Source organism: Martes martes (genome assembly GCF_963455335.1).
Source record: "Martes martes genome assembly, chromosome: 7".
NCBI lineage: Eukaryota > Metazoa > Chordata > Mammalia > Carnivora > Mustelidae > Martes > Martes martes.
Genome location: NC_137894.1, coordinates 3,622,477 through 3,642,704, shown reverse-complemented (window position 1 = coordinate 3,642,704; position 20,228 = coordinate 3,622,477). Strand labels below are relative to the sequence as shown.

The 20,228-nt window shown below is 42.7% G+C and overlaps 1 protein-coding gene across 1 annotated transcript in view; it reads right to left on the bottom strand.

Annotated features, from left to right (window-relative positions):
* The window catches only part of HDGFL3 (HDGF like 3), a 75,431-nt gene that overhangs the window by 10,388 nt on the left and 44,815 nt on the right, over positions 1-20,228 (bottom strand). Inside the window, exons 2-5 of the mRNA XM_080809281.1 lie at positions 15,670-15,746; positions 9,652-9,790; positions 9,156-9,314; positions 5,287-5,433 (exon numbers count right to left, since the gene is read on the bottom strand). Of these exons, the coding sequence (XP_080665407.1) occupies positions 5,287-5,433; positions 9,156-9,314; positions 9,652-9,790; positions 15,670-15,746 (522 nt within the window). The remainder of the gene's footprint in view (positions 1-5,286; positions 5,434-9,155; positions 9,315-9,651; positions 9,791-15,669; positions 15,747-20,228) is intronic.

Here is a 20,228-nt window from a genome sequence, read left to right as displayed (position 1 = left end):
ATCCAAACCGGTAAGGAAAAAGTAAATCTGTCACTATCGGCAGATGATGTGATATAGCAGATAGAAAACCCTAGACTCTACCAAAAAACTATCAGAATAAATGAATTCGGTGAAGTTGTAAGACAAAATTAATATACAGAAACCTGTTGTTTCTCCATACTAATAACAAAGTAACAGGAAGAGAAATTTAGAAGGTAATCCCACGTATAGTTGTACCAGAAAGAACAAAATACCTAGGAAGAAACTTAACCAAGTTCCTGACAGACCTGTACTCTGAAAACAATAAATCACTGATGAAAAAAACTGAAGATGACATCAACAGAAAGGTATTCTATCTCATTGGAAGAACAAATATTCTCAAAATGTCCATACTACCCAGAGCAATCCACAGATGCAATGCATTCCCAATCACATTACCAAAACATTTTTCATAGAACTAGAACAAATAACTACTAAAATCCCAAATCCCAAATCCCAGAAGATCCCAAATAGCCAAGGCCATCTCGAGAAAGAAGAACAAAGCTGGAGGTATCACAATCCCAGACTTCAACATATACTACAAAGCTACATTAATCAAAGAGTATGGTGCTGGCACAAACAGAGATATATATGTATCAATGGAACAGAAAAGACAGACCAAAAATCAACCCATACTTACATGGTCAATTAATCTTTGACAAAGGAGGCAAGAATGTACAATGGGGAAAAGACAGTCTCAATAAATGGTGCTGCACAGCTCCATGCAAAAGAGTGAAAGTGGACCACATTCTTACACTATACACATAAATAAACTCAAAATGGATTAAAGACTTAAATTTGAGACCTGAAACCATAAAACCCCTAAAAGAAAGCCTAGGCAGTCATCTTGGACGTGAGGCTTAACATTTTTCTAGATGTGACTCCTTAGAAAAAGGAAACAAAAGCAAAAATAAACCATTGACACTTCACCAAAATAAAAAGCTTTTGTACAGCAAAGGAAACCATCAACAAAATAACAGGGAACCTATGGATCGGGAGAAGATACCTGCAAATGATGTATCTGATAAGAGGTTAATGTACATATATATATTTTATATATAGATATATATATCTATATATAATACAACTCAACATCCAATATATATATAGAACTCATACAACTCAAAACCAGAAAAACCAAATACTCCTATTAAAAAATGGGCAGAGGACCTCAATAGACATTTTTCCAAAGACATCCAGATGGCCAACAGACACATGAAAAAATATTCAGCATCACTAGTCATTTGAGAAATGCAAATCAAAACCACAAGGAGATAGCCTCAGACTGGTCAGAATGGTGATATCAAAAGGACAAGAAACAACAGGTGTTGGCAAAAATGTGGAGAAAAAGGAACCCTCGTGCACTGCTGGTGGGAATGTAAACTGGTGAAGCCCTTGTGGAAAACAGTCGGAGATTCCTTAAAAAATTAACAATAGAACTACCACATGATCCAGTAATTCCACTAAAATAAAGACACTAATTCAAAAAGATATACGGGGTGCCTGGGTGGCTCAGTTAAATGGCTAACTCTTGATTTCTGCTCAGGTCATGACCTCAGTGTCCTGGGATCAAGCCCCACGCAAGGCTCCGCGCTCAGCAGGGAGAGTCTGTTTGAGGATTCTCTCTTGCTCTCTCCTTCCGCACTCCCCAACCCCCTACTCTCGCTCTCAAATAAATACATAAATAAATCTTAAAAAAAAGAAAAGAAGATATATGCACTCTTACGTATACTGCAGCATTATTTATAAAAGCCAAGTTGCGGGAACAAACTAAGTGTCCATCCATAGATGAACAGATAAAGATGCGGTATCAATGGAAGATGACTGAGCCATAAAAGGAAGGCCATCTCGCCATTTGTGACAACACGCACGGACCTAGTGAGGATTATGCTAAGTGAATTAAGTGAGACAAAGAAAGACAAATGGCATATGATTTCACTTCTATGTGGGATCTAAAGAGAAGCAGACCCATAAATACAGAGAACAAACGGATGGCTGCCACAAGGAGGAGGGCCAGGGGATGAGCAAAATGGGCTCATTTTGTCCAGGCTTCTAGTTCTGGAACGAATGAGTATGCGACAAGGTACAGCAGAGAGAATACAGCGAATGGTACCGTACTGGTGCTGTGTGTTGACAGGTGGTGGTTACATTCGTGATGAGCACAGCGCAAGTACACACTTGTCAAATCACCATGTTGTACACCAGAATCTACTGTAACATGTGTCAACTGTGCTTCAACTTAAACAAAAACTGAATGAATAAATGAACGGATCTCAGGCTCCTTCTTTACAGTCAGGCTCTCACCAGCTATGTGACCCTGGGCCAGTCTTTCCAGCCTGAGTTTCCCCAGGTACAAATGGAGATGATACATCCTGGGATTTGTGCAGAATCAAGTGAGACAACGCACAGATAGCACTGAGCACAGTCTACGGCACAGAGGAAGACATTAGCCATCACTACTCCGAGTCTGCTGCTGCTGCGGCTTCTAACAGCAAGTATCTTCTGAAGTGCTTTCAAGACATCTGAGTTGAAATGGCTTCATGAACCATTAGGAAAATGGGTCTACAATGCAGGAGATACAGGGTGGGAAGTCACCAGTAATACATAATGGTTGAAACCAGGAGCGGGGAGCAGATGAACACAGGGTAGGCTTTCCGAACAGCAGGACACCAAGACAGACGGAAGGAAGGGGCGCTGGGAAGGAACTGACGCAGGAGCAGGAGTGATCTGGAGGCCGGTGACCTGGAGGCCAAGTCAGGAGGGAAGGTGGCTAGTGGCTTTAAATGCTGCACAGACAAAATAAAAACTAAAGACGACCCTGACCCTGCATCTGGCAATGAGAGGATCGCCACGGACCTTTACAAGAGCGATTTCCATGCAATGGGGACGAAGCAACGCGAGTGCCTGGAGGAAGGCAGGAGGGGGTGAGGGAACAGACACCGGAGGCAAGATGATGAGATGAAGAGAAGAGCGCAAAGAGTAGGATACGTGGGGGAAGGGACGCCTAACACTGTTTCTAGGCAGAGGGAAAAGAAGATAAAGGTCCAGGATGACAGGTAACCACTGACCGGGTGAGGCCTTGGAGAAAGGAGGAGGAGGAGACAAAACTCTGGACCCTGGGAACAGACAGGTGCAGAATAATGCTTCTCAGACTTTCACGTGCATGTGAGTGACCTGGGCGTTAGTCAAAATGATTCGCACAGCCTGGGATCGGGCCTGGGATTCTGCATCTCTAAGAGGCCTGCAGGTGACACTGATGCTACCTGCCCACCGATCACACTCTGAGCAATACGGGTGGAGATCACTGCTTCCTCCGGCACAGACATGCAGACAGAAGGGAGTTCATAAAGGGAGACAAGTTGTGAGGGTTTTGCTGTACGCGTACTGAAGCCAGCTGGGATGAAGACGGCAGGTGCGATAAAGAAAAAATCAAACAAGTCAGGTACTCAAGCCTTTGGTGACTGTTAACAGGACTGTTCCCAGGAGCACTACTCGCAAAGGTAACGACAGAGGACTCGTTACTGGAAAGAGGTCAAGGGAAGAACGATACACAGAGGATAGAGTAAAGCTGAGTGGCTAAGAGGGATGAGCGAACAATGAGAATCACAACTGGGGAGTGACTTTGGATAACGGCATGAAGAAGGAGTCGAGAGGTAAACAGTACTGACAAGAACAGCCCAGTACGGTTCAGCTGAGACCAGAACCTCACAGAACAACAATAACAATGTATTTTGTGGATTCCTGTTTCAAAATGATTTGCCACTGTCCCACTCGTCTTCACAGAGAAAAGACAAACAGAAAATGACCAGGGGCAAAATGTGCCTTCACTAACACTTTTAAGTTAATAGAGGTTAACAGAAGTTAAGATCGAAGACATCCACATGGCCAACAGACACATGAAAAAATGCTCACCACCTCTCATCCGGGGCAACACGTATCAAAACCACAGTGAGCTATCACTTCGGACCTGTCAGAATGGTTGGAATCCAAAAGAGGTAAGGAGTGCTGGCAAGGATGCGGAAAAACGGAAACCGTGGCGCACTGCTGGAGGGGGTGTTTACAAACTGGTGCAGCCACTGTGGAAAGTAGCAGAGAGGGTCCCCAAAAGGTGAGAAATACTGGCAATTCCACTCGTGGGTATTTATCTGAAGAAAATGAAAACACCAATGTCAAGAGATCTATGCTCCGCTCTGTTCACCGCAGCATTATTTACAGCAGCCACGATACGGAAGCAGCCCACGCGTCCAGCGACAGGTGAACGGATAAAGACGCGGTGTCCGTGTACAATGGGCGGTTACTGAGCTGTAAAAGGAACGGGAGCTCGCCATCTGTGACAACGTGGACAGACCTAGAGGGCGCCATGTTAAGTGAAACAAGTCAAACAGAGAGACAAATACCATCCGATTTCATTCGTACGTGGAATCTACAAAACAAAACAAAACTCCGAGTCCCAGCTACAGGAGACAGACTTTGGTTACTACCAGAGGGAGGAGCTGAGGAGTGGGTGAGATGGTGAACCAGGTGAAGGGGACAGAGAGGTACCAACTTTCATCATACAGGTCAGTCACAGGGATGCAAAGGCCAGCATGGGGAACGGAGACGGTAATATCGGTGTAACGGGGTATGATGATGGATGGGAACCAGACTATCACGGTGAGCATTTAGTATCGTCTGTCAGTGTGGGCTCACTGTTGTGTACCTGAAAGTCATACGCTATTGTACGTCACCTACACCTTAAGACAAGAGTTAACAAAATTTAAAGTGGACAAGTCTTCCCCTTCCGTACTTTAAATACCAGTCTTCACGTGTTGTTGGAATACTTAAATATTTAAAGTCCCCATGGGGACATTAAAGTACAAACTCCTTCTGGGAAAGAAGCCATAGTATAAAATCCCCTATTGTGCACGTGCCGTCTTATAATAAAAGAAATACAATTATAATAAAAGAAATATAATTATAAAATTCTGAGGTGACATTTCATGATTTCAATATTGCCCACCTTCCTTTTTAAAAGACTATCAAGTTGCTGGAGTTAGTTTAAAAAAGAAAAGACCTGTTCCTAGAGTCCAAGCTGAGAGGCAGGCATAAACCCCCGCTCTCTTGTGCTCTGGATCATTATGCACCCAGGAGCAGTGTGGGACCCCCCCGAGGCTGCTGGCCCCTGCGTCCACTCGTCTACGGGGACAGGGCTTGCCGGCAGCCGGCAGCGGCTCCGAAGCACCCGGTCTTCTAAGTTAGAAGAAGCGCGAGACCGCGCGCCATCCTTACCCCTTCACTGGTTTTCTGCAAGTCTGAAGTTGTGTTCCTTGTGTCATTGCCGGCGTCTCCACCCTCAGAGCTGCTTTTGTTTTCCTCTTCTTTGCAGTCCTTGTCATCTTCATCTCCTGGAGATTTCCGGGACTGTTTAGAGGATTTCTAAACGTTTGGACAAGTTAAAAATTATAGTCAAAAGCACAACTCCAATGCACAAGTGTAGGTAAGAAACACACAAGTGGCTGACTTATATCCAATCATGGGGCTCACTACAAGACATACCAGCACCACAGTGCGGTGTGCCGAGACTGGGCCAGGTGACCGGGGCACACCGTGTCACCTCACTGGGCCTCAGTGTAACCAGCTGGAAAAGGAGGTACAGGTGCACTCGATGACCTGTTCGTTCTTTTCAGCAGTGCAATGGTAAAAGCAGAAAAGAAAGATTCATGTCCCCGGGGCACTGCCAAAGGATGAATGACAGCCAGATGGATAGCCCAGTGCCACCTTTGGGGGCTACTGGGCTAGAAGGCTTCCCCGAATTTCACAGCAGAAACTCAGGTCTCAGGAGAGTGAGCTGAACTAGCTAAGACAATAGATGAATATTCATGTTAGGACACCTGTTGAAGCTGCCTGGTTAAGAGCAGAAAACATTTATATCACCATGTGATAGAAACTAACTTTAATCTTTTTAAATTACGGATGATTATTGAAGAGCCCAAGGGAACCAGCCCTTTTTTCTTATCACCTTGCCTTTGAAATCAAGATGAACTCTAAGGAAGATGAAAATACAGTTCTAGTTTACAGCCAAAGCTGTTTTGTAGAAAGCATTAAAATGATCAAAAGCCGGCCCCGCTGTGCACCTTTAAGAAAGTTTTCACTTTTTTTTTTTTTTTTAACCATTTCACTAACATGTCCTCTCCAGAATTTGAAGAATCTTAAAGCACACGGCAAATAAGAGCTGAGGCAAAACTGATTTAGCCATGTCACTTTCAGTCTTCCAGAAATAATTAGCAAATTGGAGCTTCCTCAGACAATCAATATTTTAAACCCAACTTCCAAAGAGAAAGTATCTTCTAGCTACGTGATGGAGCATGTAATTACACTGCTTCTATTTTACTTAACTGAAACCACCAACCAAGCCCAAATGTCAGTTTAAAATGAGGTCATCTTTACTTTTTACAGGAAGGAAAAGCAGAGATTTAATAATCCAAATGTGGAGTGTCTACAGGTAAAGCTAAGATCAAGGATGACAATACAGGAAGCAAACTACTTTTTGTTTTCCTAGTAAATACAGTAAAGTTACTGAAACGTAGTAACTGCTTTAGGTAGTAATTCTCAAGTAACGGTTTCTGGCCTACACTTCTTCGAGGTAGTAACACACAACTCCCTGCAGTTCACAATGCTTACCAACGATCCTAACGAGCAACCCCATCGTGAAGCTGTAAGTGCTATCGTTGGGCACACGGACCAGAATTAGGGCAGTACAGAAGTTCTGCTCAAGGGTCACATTCAGTACTCGAAGAAATCTGGCTGCCCAGCTAGATTTGGTAACGCTGCAAAGCTCTTAGCAAACTCAGATCACGGCAATTCTTGTAATTCCGGGGAAGTACCCTCCAACTGTTCCAGCACTACAGTCTTGAACTGGTTGGGGGTCCAACTCTTGCCACCTTTGTTTTTTTAACTAAGATGACTAGTGGGTTAGCATCATCACCAGTGTTGTGAGGCTCTCTGACCTGCCCTACTTTATACAGTAAATAATGTGTGTGTAAAATATTCTGACCAGCACCTGTCATGGCTCAGATAGGAATCATTCATATACTTACTGCCAAAGAGATAGACACATAACTTCCTTCAAATCTGCTTGCTGACTGAGATGCAGTTAAAAGTTTGTGAACCACTGGTTTTCAGTGGCCAAGGAAGATACTCAACCTTAAGAAGAAGGTGTAAAAAAAAGATAACCATACTCAACAAAAAGGAAACATCTGGGAAGCCCAGGGGAAAGGAGATTATGTTAGGAAAGTGCTTCTCTACATTTGGTTCCCAGATCAGCAGCATCAGCCTTAACTGAAAATTTAATTCTCGGACCCACACACCCAAGACCTACTCAAACAGAAATTTAGGCAGTGGCTTAGCAATGTATGTTTTTAATAAGCCTTCCAGGTAATTCTGATGCGTGTGCAATTTTAAGAACCACTGTGCTAAGTTTCTCAGTCAATACTAAAAATTAAAAATCATTTATGCGCTTCCAAAATTTTTGTGTTTGTGCATAATTTATCTCGACAATAAATAAAATAGTAAAAAGTCAAATTTAAAAATCATGGTTCTTTAGTGATCATGGAATTTGTGATCTTTGGAAGAAAAAGAAAAGATGATTCCTTAATCTAAAATAGGTAAACCTTAGTAAGTAAAGTATGTCTTTAGCCCTTCACTGCTTTAAAATGATATAACCACATCAGGTCTGAGCCCCATGACTTCTGGTCTTCACAACAAATGAGGAAATAATGACACCGAAAAGCCGCATATCCACACTAACAAATGCCTCAGATACCTCAGGTAGCTTACGTAATTTAGAAGGGTACAACACATCACACAGCTCAGCAGGCAATCATAAATTAAAAATATCAATTGAATTGGGTATTTAAGTGAAGTCCAAAATACTAAAAACAAAACAAAACAAAACAACCAACATCTTGGAAAAAATGCAACGGAAGATAGAGTCTGACAAGGAAAATTCTAATTATTTTGTTGTGATTTGCAAACTTTATCCCCATTCAAGGCAGATACCACGTTTCTCATTAGGTACGCAGGAAGTAATATGCGATCACACAATTAACCTGTATGCAGCTGGGTGGACTTTATAGATGGTAAAATAAAATGCTGATAATCCAATCAGCTCCTGGTACTTGGTTTTTAAGGAGCTGCCTAAGCCTGGCCAGTCACTAAATACCAGAATCTAAAGGGAAATAATTTACCCAAGTAGTCAATCGTGTGAAAGACCAATTACAGTGGAACCTGTACCAATCTCTGGTCTTCAAAGATGTATTTATCTTGCTTTCAGTTTCTAAAGGTGAACAATTTTTACAATCTCATAGTTTGTTCAACTGCATGTCTAAATTACTGTATGAAAACCCTACACTTTCAGTGTGTATATCTAAGATCATGTCACGCCTCTGTTTAAAGCCTTCAATAAACTGTCATTACATTGGGAATAAATCCAAATTCTTTCAAAGGCTCAGTCACTTAGCCTTTGCCTGCCTCTCTCCCTCTTGGTCATGATGTTCCAACCATGCTCGTCTTCCTTCAATTCAGGACATGCCAGACACTTCCCGCCTCAGATTTTAGCTGCTCTGCCCCATCCAGCCCTCCTCCTCTCCTCTTTCTTCAGGCCTCGGCATGAACTCTGCCTCTTCAGAAAAGCCTGGCCACTCTATCTGAACTACATGCTCTTCCCACTCACTGCCTTCAGAGCCCCTCTTAATTTATATTTATTATTTGCAGAGTCTTTAAAGCAGAAAGACAGGTTAGGAGTAGATCTTTCTCTTTACATAGACTTGTTGTGAATGGTACCGGGTCTCCTATACTCCTAAATTCTTCCAAGTTCATTTGGAGGTTCCTAGAGGAGGCACACCTACTCTTGAACCCTCGACAAAAGAACAGTCCTTCTCTAACTGAGAAGCGGTATTTTCAGTGCCAGATCAGCCCTGAAGATGCCCTCACGTCTAAGGTTACCTGTCCTATTCCCCTTGGCTATCTTACTGTCTCTGGAGGCAGAGGTCCCCAGAGCTAGGATACTTCCCTGCGCCCAAGGAATGAATTAAGAGTCATCTAAAACCTTACAGAATATGCACGTAACACTAATAACAATGGAAAAGGCTCTCAGTCACCTTTGAAGTGTAGGACTTTTTCCGTTTTGAGCCTGCTTTTTCATTCTTTCTTTTGCCTTTTCCATCTTCTTCTACTCTGTCGCCTTCCTCCTCACTGCTTGCATCTGCAGTGTTCCCACCTTCTCCCTCAGTTTCTGAGGAGCTCTGCTGCTGAATTGCCTAAGAAATAGCAAGATATTGGCTAATTACATTTTTGAAAAAAATAGTAAAGAATACAGACTGTGAAAAGAATCGTTCTATTTTAACCTGAAAAGGTTCAGCTTACTCTTAAGATTTTCAAAATAAAGGACTGTCAACTTCAATTTTTCCGTGACCACTTGACTTGAACCCTCTTGGGTAACAGAATTATATTTAATCCAAAACGTTACTGGAGCTAAAAAGAATTCTGATTTCAAATAGATGGAAGGTAACTACCAGTACAAAGGACATGTAAGAAAGACCCCAAAGAGAGTTAAAAACCAAAGAAATGAGATCTAACAATGAAGCAAATCATTACCTGGTACCCAGTAAACTTCACTCCTGGGTTATTCTCTATTTCCCACAATCCTTCATTAAATCCTTTCCGCTTGTTTGACTTTCCAAACTTGTCTTTGTATTCCTTATATGGAAAAAGGTCTTTCGGACCTAAAAATGCACTGCAGAGATAGATCAGAAATAAAATTGCTACTTTGACCTTCAAATACAAGCTATTTTTAATATCAGTACCAACTAAGGTGTCACAGTATATTTTAATAAACAAATTAAAAGTATACATAAACCTCTGAGTTGGGCACATATCATAAAACAGATTACATATAAATATATAAATATATAAGGCACCTCGGTGGCTCAGTCAGTTAAGTGTCTGACTTCGGCTCAGGTCATGATCTCAGAGTCCTGGGATGCAGCCCCGTATTGGGCTCATACACTCAGCAGGGAGTCTGCTTCCTCCCCCGCCCCCCTCTCTCTGGCGCTCCCCACCCCCGGCTCCTACTCTTGCTCTCTCTCTAATAAATACAATCTTAAAAAGTTTATAAATATACTTCTAGGCAGAAAAAAATGGCCGGCTATATAAGCCAGCAACTCTAGACCATGTAACTTGGATTTTACTTTTAAATTAGCATTTATTTTTTGTTTTAAAACTTTTAAAACACATGTAGTTTTAAAGATGTCCAAATGCTGACCACTTATATCATCACCTTAAACTAAGACTTATTTATGTTAATCTTCCATAGATAAGGGTTTTGTGAGATTTATAGTAAAAATACAAACACTGGTTTTAAAAAGTGACTTTAACTCTATGTATCACATTACTATATTTATTCACTATTATTTCGATAAATTAAAAAATCATTTCAGTGATTAATGAGGCATAAACAAGAAAAAAGTCAGATGTAGCAAACATAGAATGTTATGCAATTTAAGCTTTTTTAAAAAATTAATTTATTTGACAGACAGAGATCACAAGTAGGCATAGATGTGGCAGAGAGAGGAGGAAGCAGGCTCCCTGATGAGGATCCTGGGGTCATGACCCAAGTTGAAAGCAGAGGTTTTAACCCACTGAGTCACCCAGGCGCCCCTTAAGCTTTATCCTAATTTAATCATAACCAGAAAAAGAAAATGAGTTCGAATAAATCCTGGGGCCAGCTAAGAGATCTGAGCATTCAGACCAGAGTCTTCAGTATCACCTACAACATATCAAGCTGGTGAATGAGACGGGAGAGGCCCACATCCTGGCGGACACCCAAGAAGCTTACATTTCAAACTGAGATTCAGAGACCCTTCTGTCCGACAGACCTGACCGAACACCCGTGAAGGGTCAGGCACTGCTGCCGTGCTGTGGATTCCACGGGGACAAAGGGATGAGAACCTCTGCCCTCATGGAGTACATGTGCCAGGAGGGCGAGCAGGGTTTGGACAGACACAGAGAGCAGAAAGCACAGTACTGTGTGCCAACATAAAGAATGCAGAGAAGGGGGATGGCAAGGCTGGGGGTGCCATGTGGTCGCTTCAGATACACGGATCGCGGAAGGCCTCCCTGGCCCCGGAGGTGAGGAAGCAGGCCGGGCAGTGTTCTTGGGACAGGGGCACATTTAAGGAAGAGTGGGTACGACAGGCCCCGAGGTGGGAGTGCCTACTGTACTGAGGAAACGAAGAGGCTGGCGTGACTAGAGTGAGAGCAGGGTGAGAGGAGGTCCGAGAGGGGACCGGCTGGGGGTACAGAGTATGTGGGGCCTTGAAGGCCGCTATCGAGGCTCAGAGTCAGATAAGCAACCATGAAAGGTCTGAGAAAACACGTGACGATCTGTGTTTTAATAGGATCAATAGGCTGCTGAGCTGAAAAGAGACCAAAGAAGTGGGCACTAGGGTAGAAGCAGGGGGACCCATCAGCCCCCCGGAGTGATGACAGTGACTCGGGCCAGGGTGTGCAGGGTGCAGTGGGCGAGGGGCTGCTGGATTCTGAACTCGTGCTCAAGAAAGAGCCGACGTGACTGTTACTGGGCTGGAGATGCCATGTGAGAGAAAGGAAGGAGGTGAGGCTGTCTCCAAGGTGTCAGGCTGGGAAATGAGAACAGAGTGGCATTTACCGAACTGAAGGATTTTTGAGAGAACAAGACTTGAAGGTGAAAAGCTCAGTTTGAGATGTTAAGTTTGAAACCCTGGTTTGACATCCAAGTGAGGAGGTCAAGTAGGCAGCCGGAGACGTGATTCTGGAACTCAGAGGAAAGGTCTGAGCTGGAAATATCAAAGCTCTGAGAGCTGAGGTAACAGTGCACTGTCGGTCTTTGTCAATTCCATTTTCTGGGCCGTCTTCTTGGGTCCCCTCCCTCTTCAGGAGCTTTGTACTACCGCTTGCTGCCAGTGCTCAACAAACTTTGTTTCCCACCAAAATACATATATTTTATACATACATATATATGTATATGTATGTATGTATGTATGTGTACACACACACACACACACACACACTCCATTTTCTGACTGGCTCTTAGTACTGGTTTCCTCATTGCCTAGCTGATAAAAAACTTAAATTTGACAAAAATATCTGGGGAAGCTTTCTGACCCCAACCACCAAGACTCCCCTGACCTTTAATTGCTCGGTCAACATGATTCTATCTCGTTGAATCCAGACATAACTTATTAGGTTACTGGACATTTTAATCAAAGTCGTCACGGTCTTGTGTGACAAATGGAACATGAGAAAAGAAATGGACTTTAGGTATGTCCTTCTGACTTTCTGGTAAGTTTGTCAGGCCTAATTAGACTATGGTTTTGACCTTCCTCCAGCAACGGACTCCGCGTGTAGGAATCGGCTGTGGGCGAGGCTGCTGAGGGCCCATGAGCTGCCGCTGCTAAGCAGAGCTTGCCTGGGCTTTTCTGAGGCAGGGCTCACGGTTCCAGTGGCCATCGCAGCTGCGGCCAGAAACAAGAGCCCTGCAGGAACTGTCCTATAACAACGTATTTTTGACACACAACCTTGTTTTCCCCTAGATTATAGAAAGATGATTCTGCACATCAAATTTTCTCCCAACTGGTCAGCGGCCCCGCATGTTTCACAAGTCTTCAAGCGTGGGCCAGGAAACAAAACCGTTCACAGCTCTGTGCTCTGTAGATGGTTTCCCTCCAGGCTAAGGCTACCTTGAGAAGTGTCCGAACTAAACCTGCGGGGCTATTACATGGAGGAGAGTGGGGGCTTCGACGACCTGTCTGTCTGGGCACCAGAATAATTTCAAGGCGATGTTCTGAGGAAACCTCCAGTCCGCTTGGGGGTGCTCCTCTGGCTGACCAGCACACAGCTTTCTTATGAAGTGCCTCACATTTCCTATACTTTTCCCCCTTTCCTTTATGTCATTTTAATTTAATTTCGCCCATCAACGATTACTTTAAACACTGACCATTGGCCAGGCACTGTGCTGGGCACTGTGCCCACAGGAGTAAGCCGCCCCCACATGATCTCCGCCTCCGCAGAGAGGCTGAACACTGGCTAAGTGCCGGGCGTACAGTCTCAGGCTCGGGGCACCTAATACTAATACACACTCTGCTGAAACTTGAACTCACGGCTGGTTTTGTGAAGTTCATTTTCCTCTAGACGTTTAAAAATCTACCTCTGGATGATCACACCAGCAAAAAACTCACATATGGACTGTGTGATACTTCTCCTTGGTAGCAGAACCACGTTCACTGAACTGAGGCCTGGAACGATGCCACTGGCTTCCATTAAGGATGCTGTAAAAAACAGCGCTGTGAAACCCTTCACACTGTTCACTGGAATGATCCTATTACATTCACCAGCAATATACCAGGTGGCAAGCTCTTTAGTTCTACAGTGCATTAAGGAATGCCTAGAAAATGTTTACTAAGTAAATACAAGTGACCACATAATATCAGTAAATGGTTGATTTGTCCTATATAGTGGAAATGTGATAATCTTTTTTATTAAAGCCTGCCTGGTCCCAGGGATACAATCCAATCATTTGGAAATAGGTCCTAGAGAAAAAGCACAGTAATGGTATAGATGTAAACTGGAGACAGGAATGGAGCAAATAGAAAAATATGTATCATAAAGCCCTTTGCACTTATTATAGGTTAAACATTAATCTTTAAGCTTTCTAGCAATCTCTATGGAAGAAAACATGGTAATGGTGCATAGTATGTACACAGTGTCTTTTTTTTTAAGATTTTATTTATTTATTTGACACACAGAGATCACAAGTAGGCAGAGAGGCAGACAGAGAAAGAGGAGGAAGCATGTCCCCACTGAGCAGGGAGCCCGATGTGGGGCTCGATCCCAGGACCCTGAGATCATGACCTGAGCCGAAGGCAGACGCCTAACGACTGAGCCACCAGGCGCCCCTACACAGTGTTTTTTAGATTAAAAACAAAAGAAAATAAAACCAACTTTCATGTCTCACATGAAGCCAAGAAATAAATATGTCTTAAGGGCCTTCTGTCCCCTGGCTAGCTCTCTTTTTTAAATTTTTGTTTTAATTTTTTAAAAGATTTTATTTATTTTTATTGAGAGAGAGAGAAGGAGCATGAGTTCGGGGAGGGACAGAGGGAGATGGAGAGAGAGAATCTCTAGCAGACTCCATGGCGAGCATAGGGCCTGGGGCAGGGCTCGATCTCTCGACCCTGAGATCATGACCGAGCTGAAATCAAGTCAGATGCTCAACCAGCTGAGCCACCCAGGCGCCCAGTGGCTAGCTCTTTCCAGGTCAGAATGAAGATGTCAGAGTGGCAGAGACCGCAAGCTAAGAAGTTCGAGCCTGGCTCTACTACTTCAAATGAACACAAGGGAGGGCCCTGAACCTGAAGACTGTAAGAGACAGTGTTTCGCTTTCCCCCACATCCGTGGTTCCTACTCTATTATGTCCTTGCTCTGACGGACCACAAACATTTCCACTGTGTCAAGACTGCCAACCGTCTCCTAGTATCTACTGTCTTCTTTCTTTTTATTAATGGATTACTCCTTCCAACTGTTTCCCCACTGAGAGTTACCCAGCTGGCGGGTGATTTCCCAATTCCTGACAGCAATGTGGCCACATGACCCAGTCTGTGCCACTGCACTGAATGCAAGTGTATGTGATATATGCAACTTCCTTGTCATTTCCTTACAAAGAAGTTACCTGTTCTTCATGTTCTCTCTTCTCCCCTTCCCTCTACCTGTAAGATGCACAGATGCTGCTAAGCCCCGTTTCGTTTGTTTGCTTTTAAGTAAGCAGACAGGAGCAACACTCCAGGCAATGACAGGACAATGTGACAGAAGGAACCTGGGTCCCTGGAGCACAGCAGTAGTCTACTCACCTCCATCTACCTGCCTATCTCTGAATTGTTTCAGAGAAAGAATTTTCTGTATTATTTGAGACACTGCATTTTCAGGTTCCTTTATTTAGCAGTTTAGCCTGTATTCTAACCAATGCAATTTAAAAACCTTATTAAGGTGGTATGTTCGCTTCAGGGTTCAACAAAATGAAAGAGCCTGAAACAACATAACTTTGTTGTATGATATATAAATGGATGAAGTTTCTCTAAAAGGAAATGTACAAGAGCAACAGAAGAAATTTACTGCTAGTGGTAAGGAGATACCCTAGAACTTAAGTGTCCTAAAGGAGATTCTGGGTGATATCCAACATTTACACAGAAATAACATTCGAAAGCAAAATCAATGAAAAATCTTCACATTAAGAAAAATACATTATTGGGGCACCTGGGTGGCTCAGTGGGTTAAGCCTCTGCCTTCAGCTCAGGTCATGATCCCAGGGTCCTGGGATCGAGCCCCACATCGGGCTCTCTGCTCAGCAGGGAGCCTGCTTCCCCCTCTCTCTCTGCCTGCCTCTCTGCCTACTTGTGATCTCTGTCAAATAAATAAAATCTTAAAAAAAAAAAAAAGAAAACTACATTATTAAGCTTGGTAATTTTATATAATTGTGATCCTTTTAATAACATATAAAATGTCATAGAACAGGTACAAACATCGTAGTCTAGTAGAGCCAAATTAGAGCTGCTGAAGCTTTAAGTTGTTTTGTTGACTTACGTTTCATGGGTGCCAAAAAAGAAGATAGGATACTTGTTTGCTGGGGGCTTCACAGCTCCCTCTGGGAGTTCATCAATCTGTTAAAAATAAATTTAGTTATTAAATATTCAGTAAAATCATATAAAATAGCATAAGCATGATATAAACACTGTTCTGATAATTTCAAAATAAAATTATTCTTATCAAAATCCCAATAATTTTTCTTTTTTGAATCTTACAAATGATTCCAAAGTTCCTATTTGGCCCACCATGTGGAGAGTAACACTGTAAATTGATTATAACCATTATAATACATAACCAGGAGCCAACACTACTCATTTCCTTTGACTCGATAGAATTGCTGCTGGGAATCTGTCCTAGTGAAATAGTTAAAAAGAGTAGTATTAAGAACAAAAAACCCAAAAGATGCACCTTTTGGAGATGACAGTGAATTTTTACACACACCCAGAAACATATGCTACAAGATAGAGAATTATTATGGAAAATTAACTCGTGAAATATATTGTCATTAAAAATTATCATCTCTTGCCTGGACTTTTGCAAGTCTCTCTTACCACCCATTTAAGCTAGAATTATCTTTTTAAATTTCATTTTATTTTTTAAGTAGCCTCCACCCCAGCGTGGAGCCCAACATGGGGCTTAAACTCATGACCCTGAGATCATGACCCGCGCTGAGATCAAGAGTCTGATGCCCAACTGACTGAGCCACTCCGGAGCCCTTAGCATTACCTCCTACTTATTTTTATTTTTAAAAATTTTATTTATTTGTCAGAGGGACAGACAGAGAGAGCAAGCAAGCACAAGCAGGGGCAGCAACAGGCAGAGGGAGAAGCAGGCTGCCCGCTGAGCAAGGAGCCCGACACAGGACACGATCCCAGGACCCTGGAATCAGAACCTGAGCCGAATGCAGACGCTTAACCGACTGAGCCACCCAAGTGTCCCTAGAAACTTTTTAAAACAGTCATTTGATTATCTCACTTTCTTGCTTCGAATCCTTCTATAACTTTTCATTGCTTATAGCATTCTTAGCTGTGCATATGAAACCTCTGGAACTTTAAAAAAAACATACTTTGGGGGTGCCTGGGTGGCTCAGTTAAGTGTCTGCCTTTGGCTCAGGTCATGATCTCAGGGTCCTGGGATAGGGCCCCACATCGAGCTCTCCACCCGCAGCCTGCCTGCAGCTCCTCCTGCTCGTGCTAATAAACCAAATAAAATCTTAAAATATACATATTATACACACACACACACACACACACACACACTTCAGTCCTCCCCCAGGGACCTACTGATTCCTACGTATAGCTGGGCTTGAGGTCCTCTAGTAAGATAAAGTTGAAACCCTTTAGCTATTATATACTTATACATCCGTAATTCCTTACAGTGTGTCAGGAAATGGTCCTTGCCTCACAAATCTCCATCTGCAGCCCCCGCCTCGCCTCTGAACTCCTACGAGTCTGACAGGATTACACCGACCTGCAGGCAGGAGACTGCCGAGGGCTACAAACCACTTCCATTCACAGGTCCTCCAAGCAGCTCAAGCTGAAGGAAGCCTACGAAGAGGAGAAGGGGCCCAACCGCAGTTCAGAGAGCAAGAGGCAGGGCGTGGTGCCCGGTCCCCCGAGGAGCTGTGCAGGCCCCCCTCACTCACCCACGGCGGCAGCCTGGGGAGGGCACCAGCACACGCTCACCCGGAACCGGAGGAAGCCCGTGTCAGAACACACACCGTGTGTGCGGAGGAAAGGGGAACTTCGAGTCTAGAACATGTAAAGTCCTGCTTCTGATTTAAACTGCGACATCAAAGGTATCACCTCACCTCTTGGGGCCTTGACTTCCACATCTGTAAAATGAGGTGGTTGCACTTGGTGACCTCTCGATTTCCTTCAAGTCCTGAAATCACCATGGCTTGTCTAAAAAGGAACTAACTTCCCTTGAATCTGTTTTTCTTAATCTTAATTATTGGTATAATCTGTTACTAAGAAAGAAACCTTCATCTTTTTTATTATCTCCTCAAGTCCCATATTCAGTTTTTCATCTAATTCTCCCAGATCAGCTCCGGAAATGTCTCTCAAATTGATCACCACTCCCATTAGTAAATTTAGTTCCCTGAACGAGTTCTCACGTTCTTTCAACAAGGCTGCTCTAGCGGTCTAAGTATCTCCTTGTCTCCAGGCTTCCCCCCCATCCCACCCTGTAATATTCAATACTGCCCTACAAAGACAGTTTAAAATGAATTAATTTAATTTGAATCAATTCACTAAACATTCAATAATACGTGTGTGTGGCAATATATGGTAAAACCCATAATTTTATGGGGCACCTGGGTGGCTCAGTGGGTTAAAGCCTCTGCCTTTGGCTCAGGTCATGATCCAAGGGTCCTGGGATTGAGCCCCGCATCGGGCTCTCTGCTCAGCGGGGAGCCTGCTTCCCCCCGCCCTCTCTGCCTACTTGTGATCTCTCTGTCAAATAAATACATAAAATCTTTAAAAAAGAAAAACAACATAAAAATTTCCATCTTAACCATGTTTAAACGTATAGTTCAGTAGTAACAATATTCATTGTTGTGACATAGATCTCCAGAAAGTGAATAACTGTATTTTTAATGGACCAAAAAATGGAACTTAAAATGGAAATACGTGTTAAATATGCGGTGGGCATACTGTTTTGTCACTCTTATAAAAAAAAACTGAAAGTATACAATTTAAAAAGAAATCTTTTAAAACCTTCTTTCCAACAAAAACACAACTTTTGGTTAAACTCTTCTTTTGCTATAATGTTACATAAGTAGCATCTACTGCAGAGGTCGCAAAGTGATGGCCCTTGGGCCATTTTTGGCCTGAAAATAAATTTTGTTTGGCTCATACAGGGTTTTTTGTTTTTTTAACTGAATTAGTTACCAACACTTTAAAACGGGAAGATTCACATTAAAATCCATGTTAATAGCTTCTGTCAAAAAAATATAAAAGACGGGGATAAGCAAGAATTCCCACAAGGTGACAGTTTGCCAACATTTTCAATGGTTGCCACCTTTAGACAAAGTATGTGGCCTCAAGTATGTTTGTTACACGCCCACCGCTTTCTAGATAATGTAAATGCTTGTGTTCCTTATTTATATTGTTTACCTGGCCCCCTGGAATATTTGAGTCTGTGTCCCTGTAATAAATACTGTCAAAAAGAGCGTAACTGGCCTTACCACCAGGAAGCTGTTACTCACTGCATTTTATTGAGAATCTTTGTTTTTAACTCTTTTGAAAATTAAGACTTTGGCAATTCTGGAGTAACAAGTTGTTCAAGTAGATACATCTTCCTGAACCAATTAAAAAATGTACCTCCCAGGCACTGTTTTTTGGCTCCCATAGTGAACGGCAAGTAGCTACAGGACTTTATCTTCAGAGTTTGTTTTTCTCTACTGTTTCTGTTTTCCTGACTTTGTACTTTGTATTTTTACTTTTGTTTCTGGTTCCTGGCTATATTTGGTTTTGATTCTGGTTTGTACACAGCCAAATGTTATGCCCTATCACAGGATGATGGTGACCTCTTGCCTTTCGGAATGACATGGCAAAAAAAAATCTGGTGTATTAGTCTTTTCGTTTGCAGAAGAATGTCTGGCTTCTATTAGAAAGAAGAAAAGCCCTTTGGAGACCTAGATCAGTGAATGTGTGTGTTCTGTGCCTCCTTTAACCTGGACCTGAACCTGTAGACCTGAAGCCACAAGCTCTCTGTGTTTGTACTTGACAGTACAAACCCCTCCTTTTGTGATTTTGAAACATTTTTCTACCCAGAAAAGGGTCTTAACAAGTTATATATAATTTTCTTAAAATAAAAGGGCTCTTTTTATTGGTTTGCAGATACTAGTATGACTTACAAAAATGTGATATAAAGGAAAAAAATATAAAAATACACATATTACATAAACATAAGGTTTCTTTATATTATAAATATATAATATGAAGGAATATAAAACCTATGAATTCTCAGGACCAAAAAAAGTGAATGTACAGTATGTTCAATATGGTAGCCTTATTGTTCTTTATTTATTTGTCTGCTTTGATCATTAGAGAGAGACTCAGGGATGTCAGTTAGAGACCAAGCCTCTATCCCTTGAAGTCTACATGTCTACAGCCCTATGGCAAGAAGGCAACCTCTTATTTCCTAGAAAACCTAAGAGTTTCATCCCTGGACCTTCACCCTCAGTGTTTCCTGGGGACTCACTAGAAATGCTAGTTCTCATTCCAGAGAACTACCAACTGACTTAGACACCTTGGGAGTTAAGCCCAAGAATCGAATCAATGTTTTAAGAAGCCTCCAGCTGATTCTGAATTACACTGTAAGAGTTCCAGCTCTTGATGTGGTTCCTGCGGGCGGACTGCCTTCATTTCTTGTGATTAATATGTCTCACTTTATCTGCAGGACTTTCGCACCGAAACTACAAAAATGCAACAATGCACGATTGTTTTCCTAATGCTTTAAAATGTATAAAATGTTGGGGAGCCTGGGTGGCTCAGTGGTTTAAGCCTCTGCCTTCGGCTCAGGTCATGATCTCAGGGTCCTGGGATCAAGCC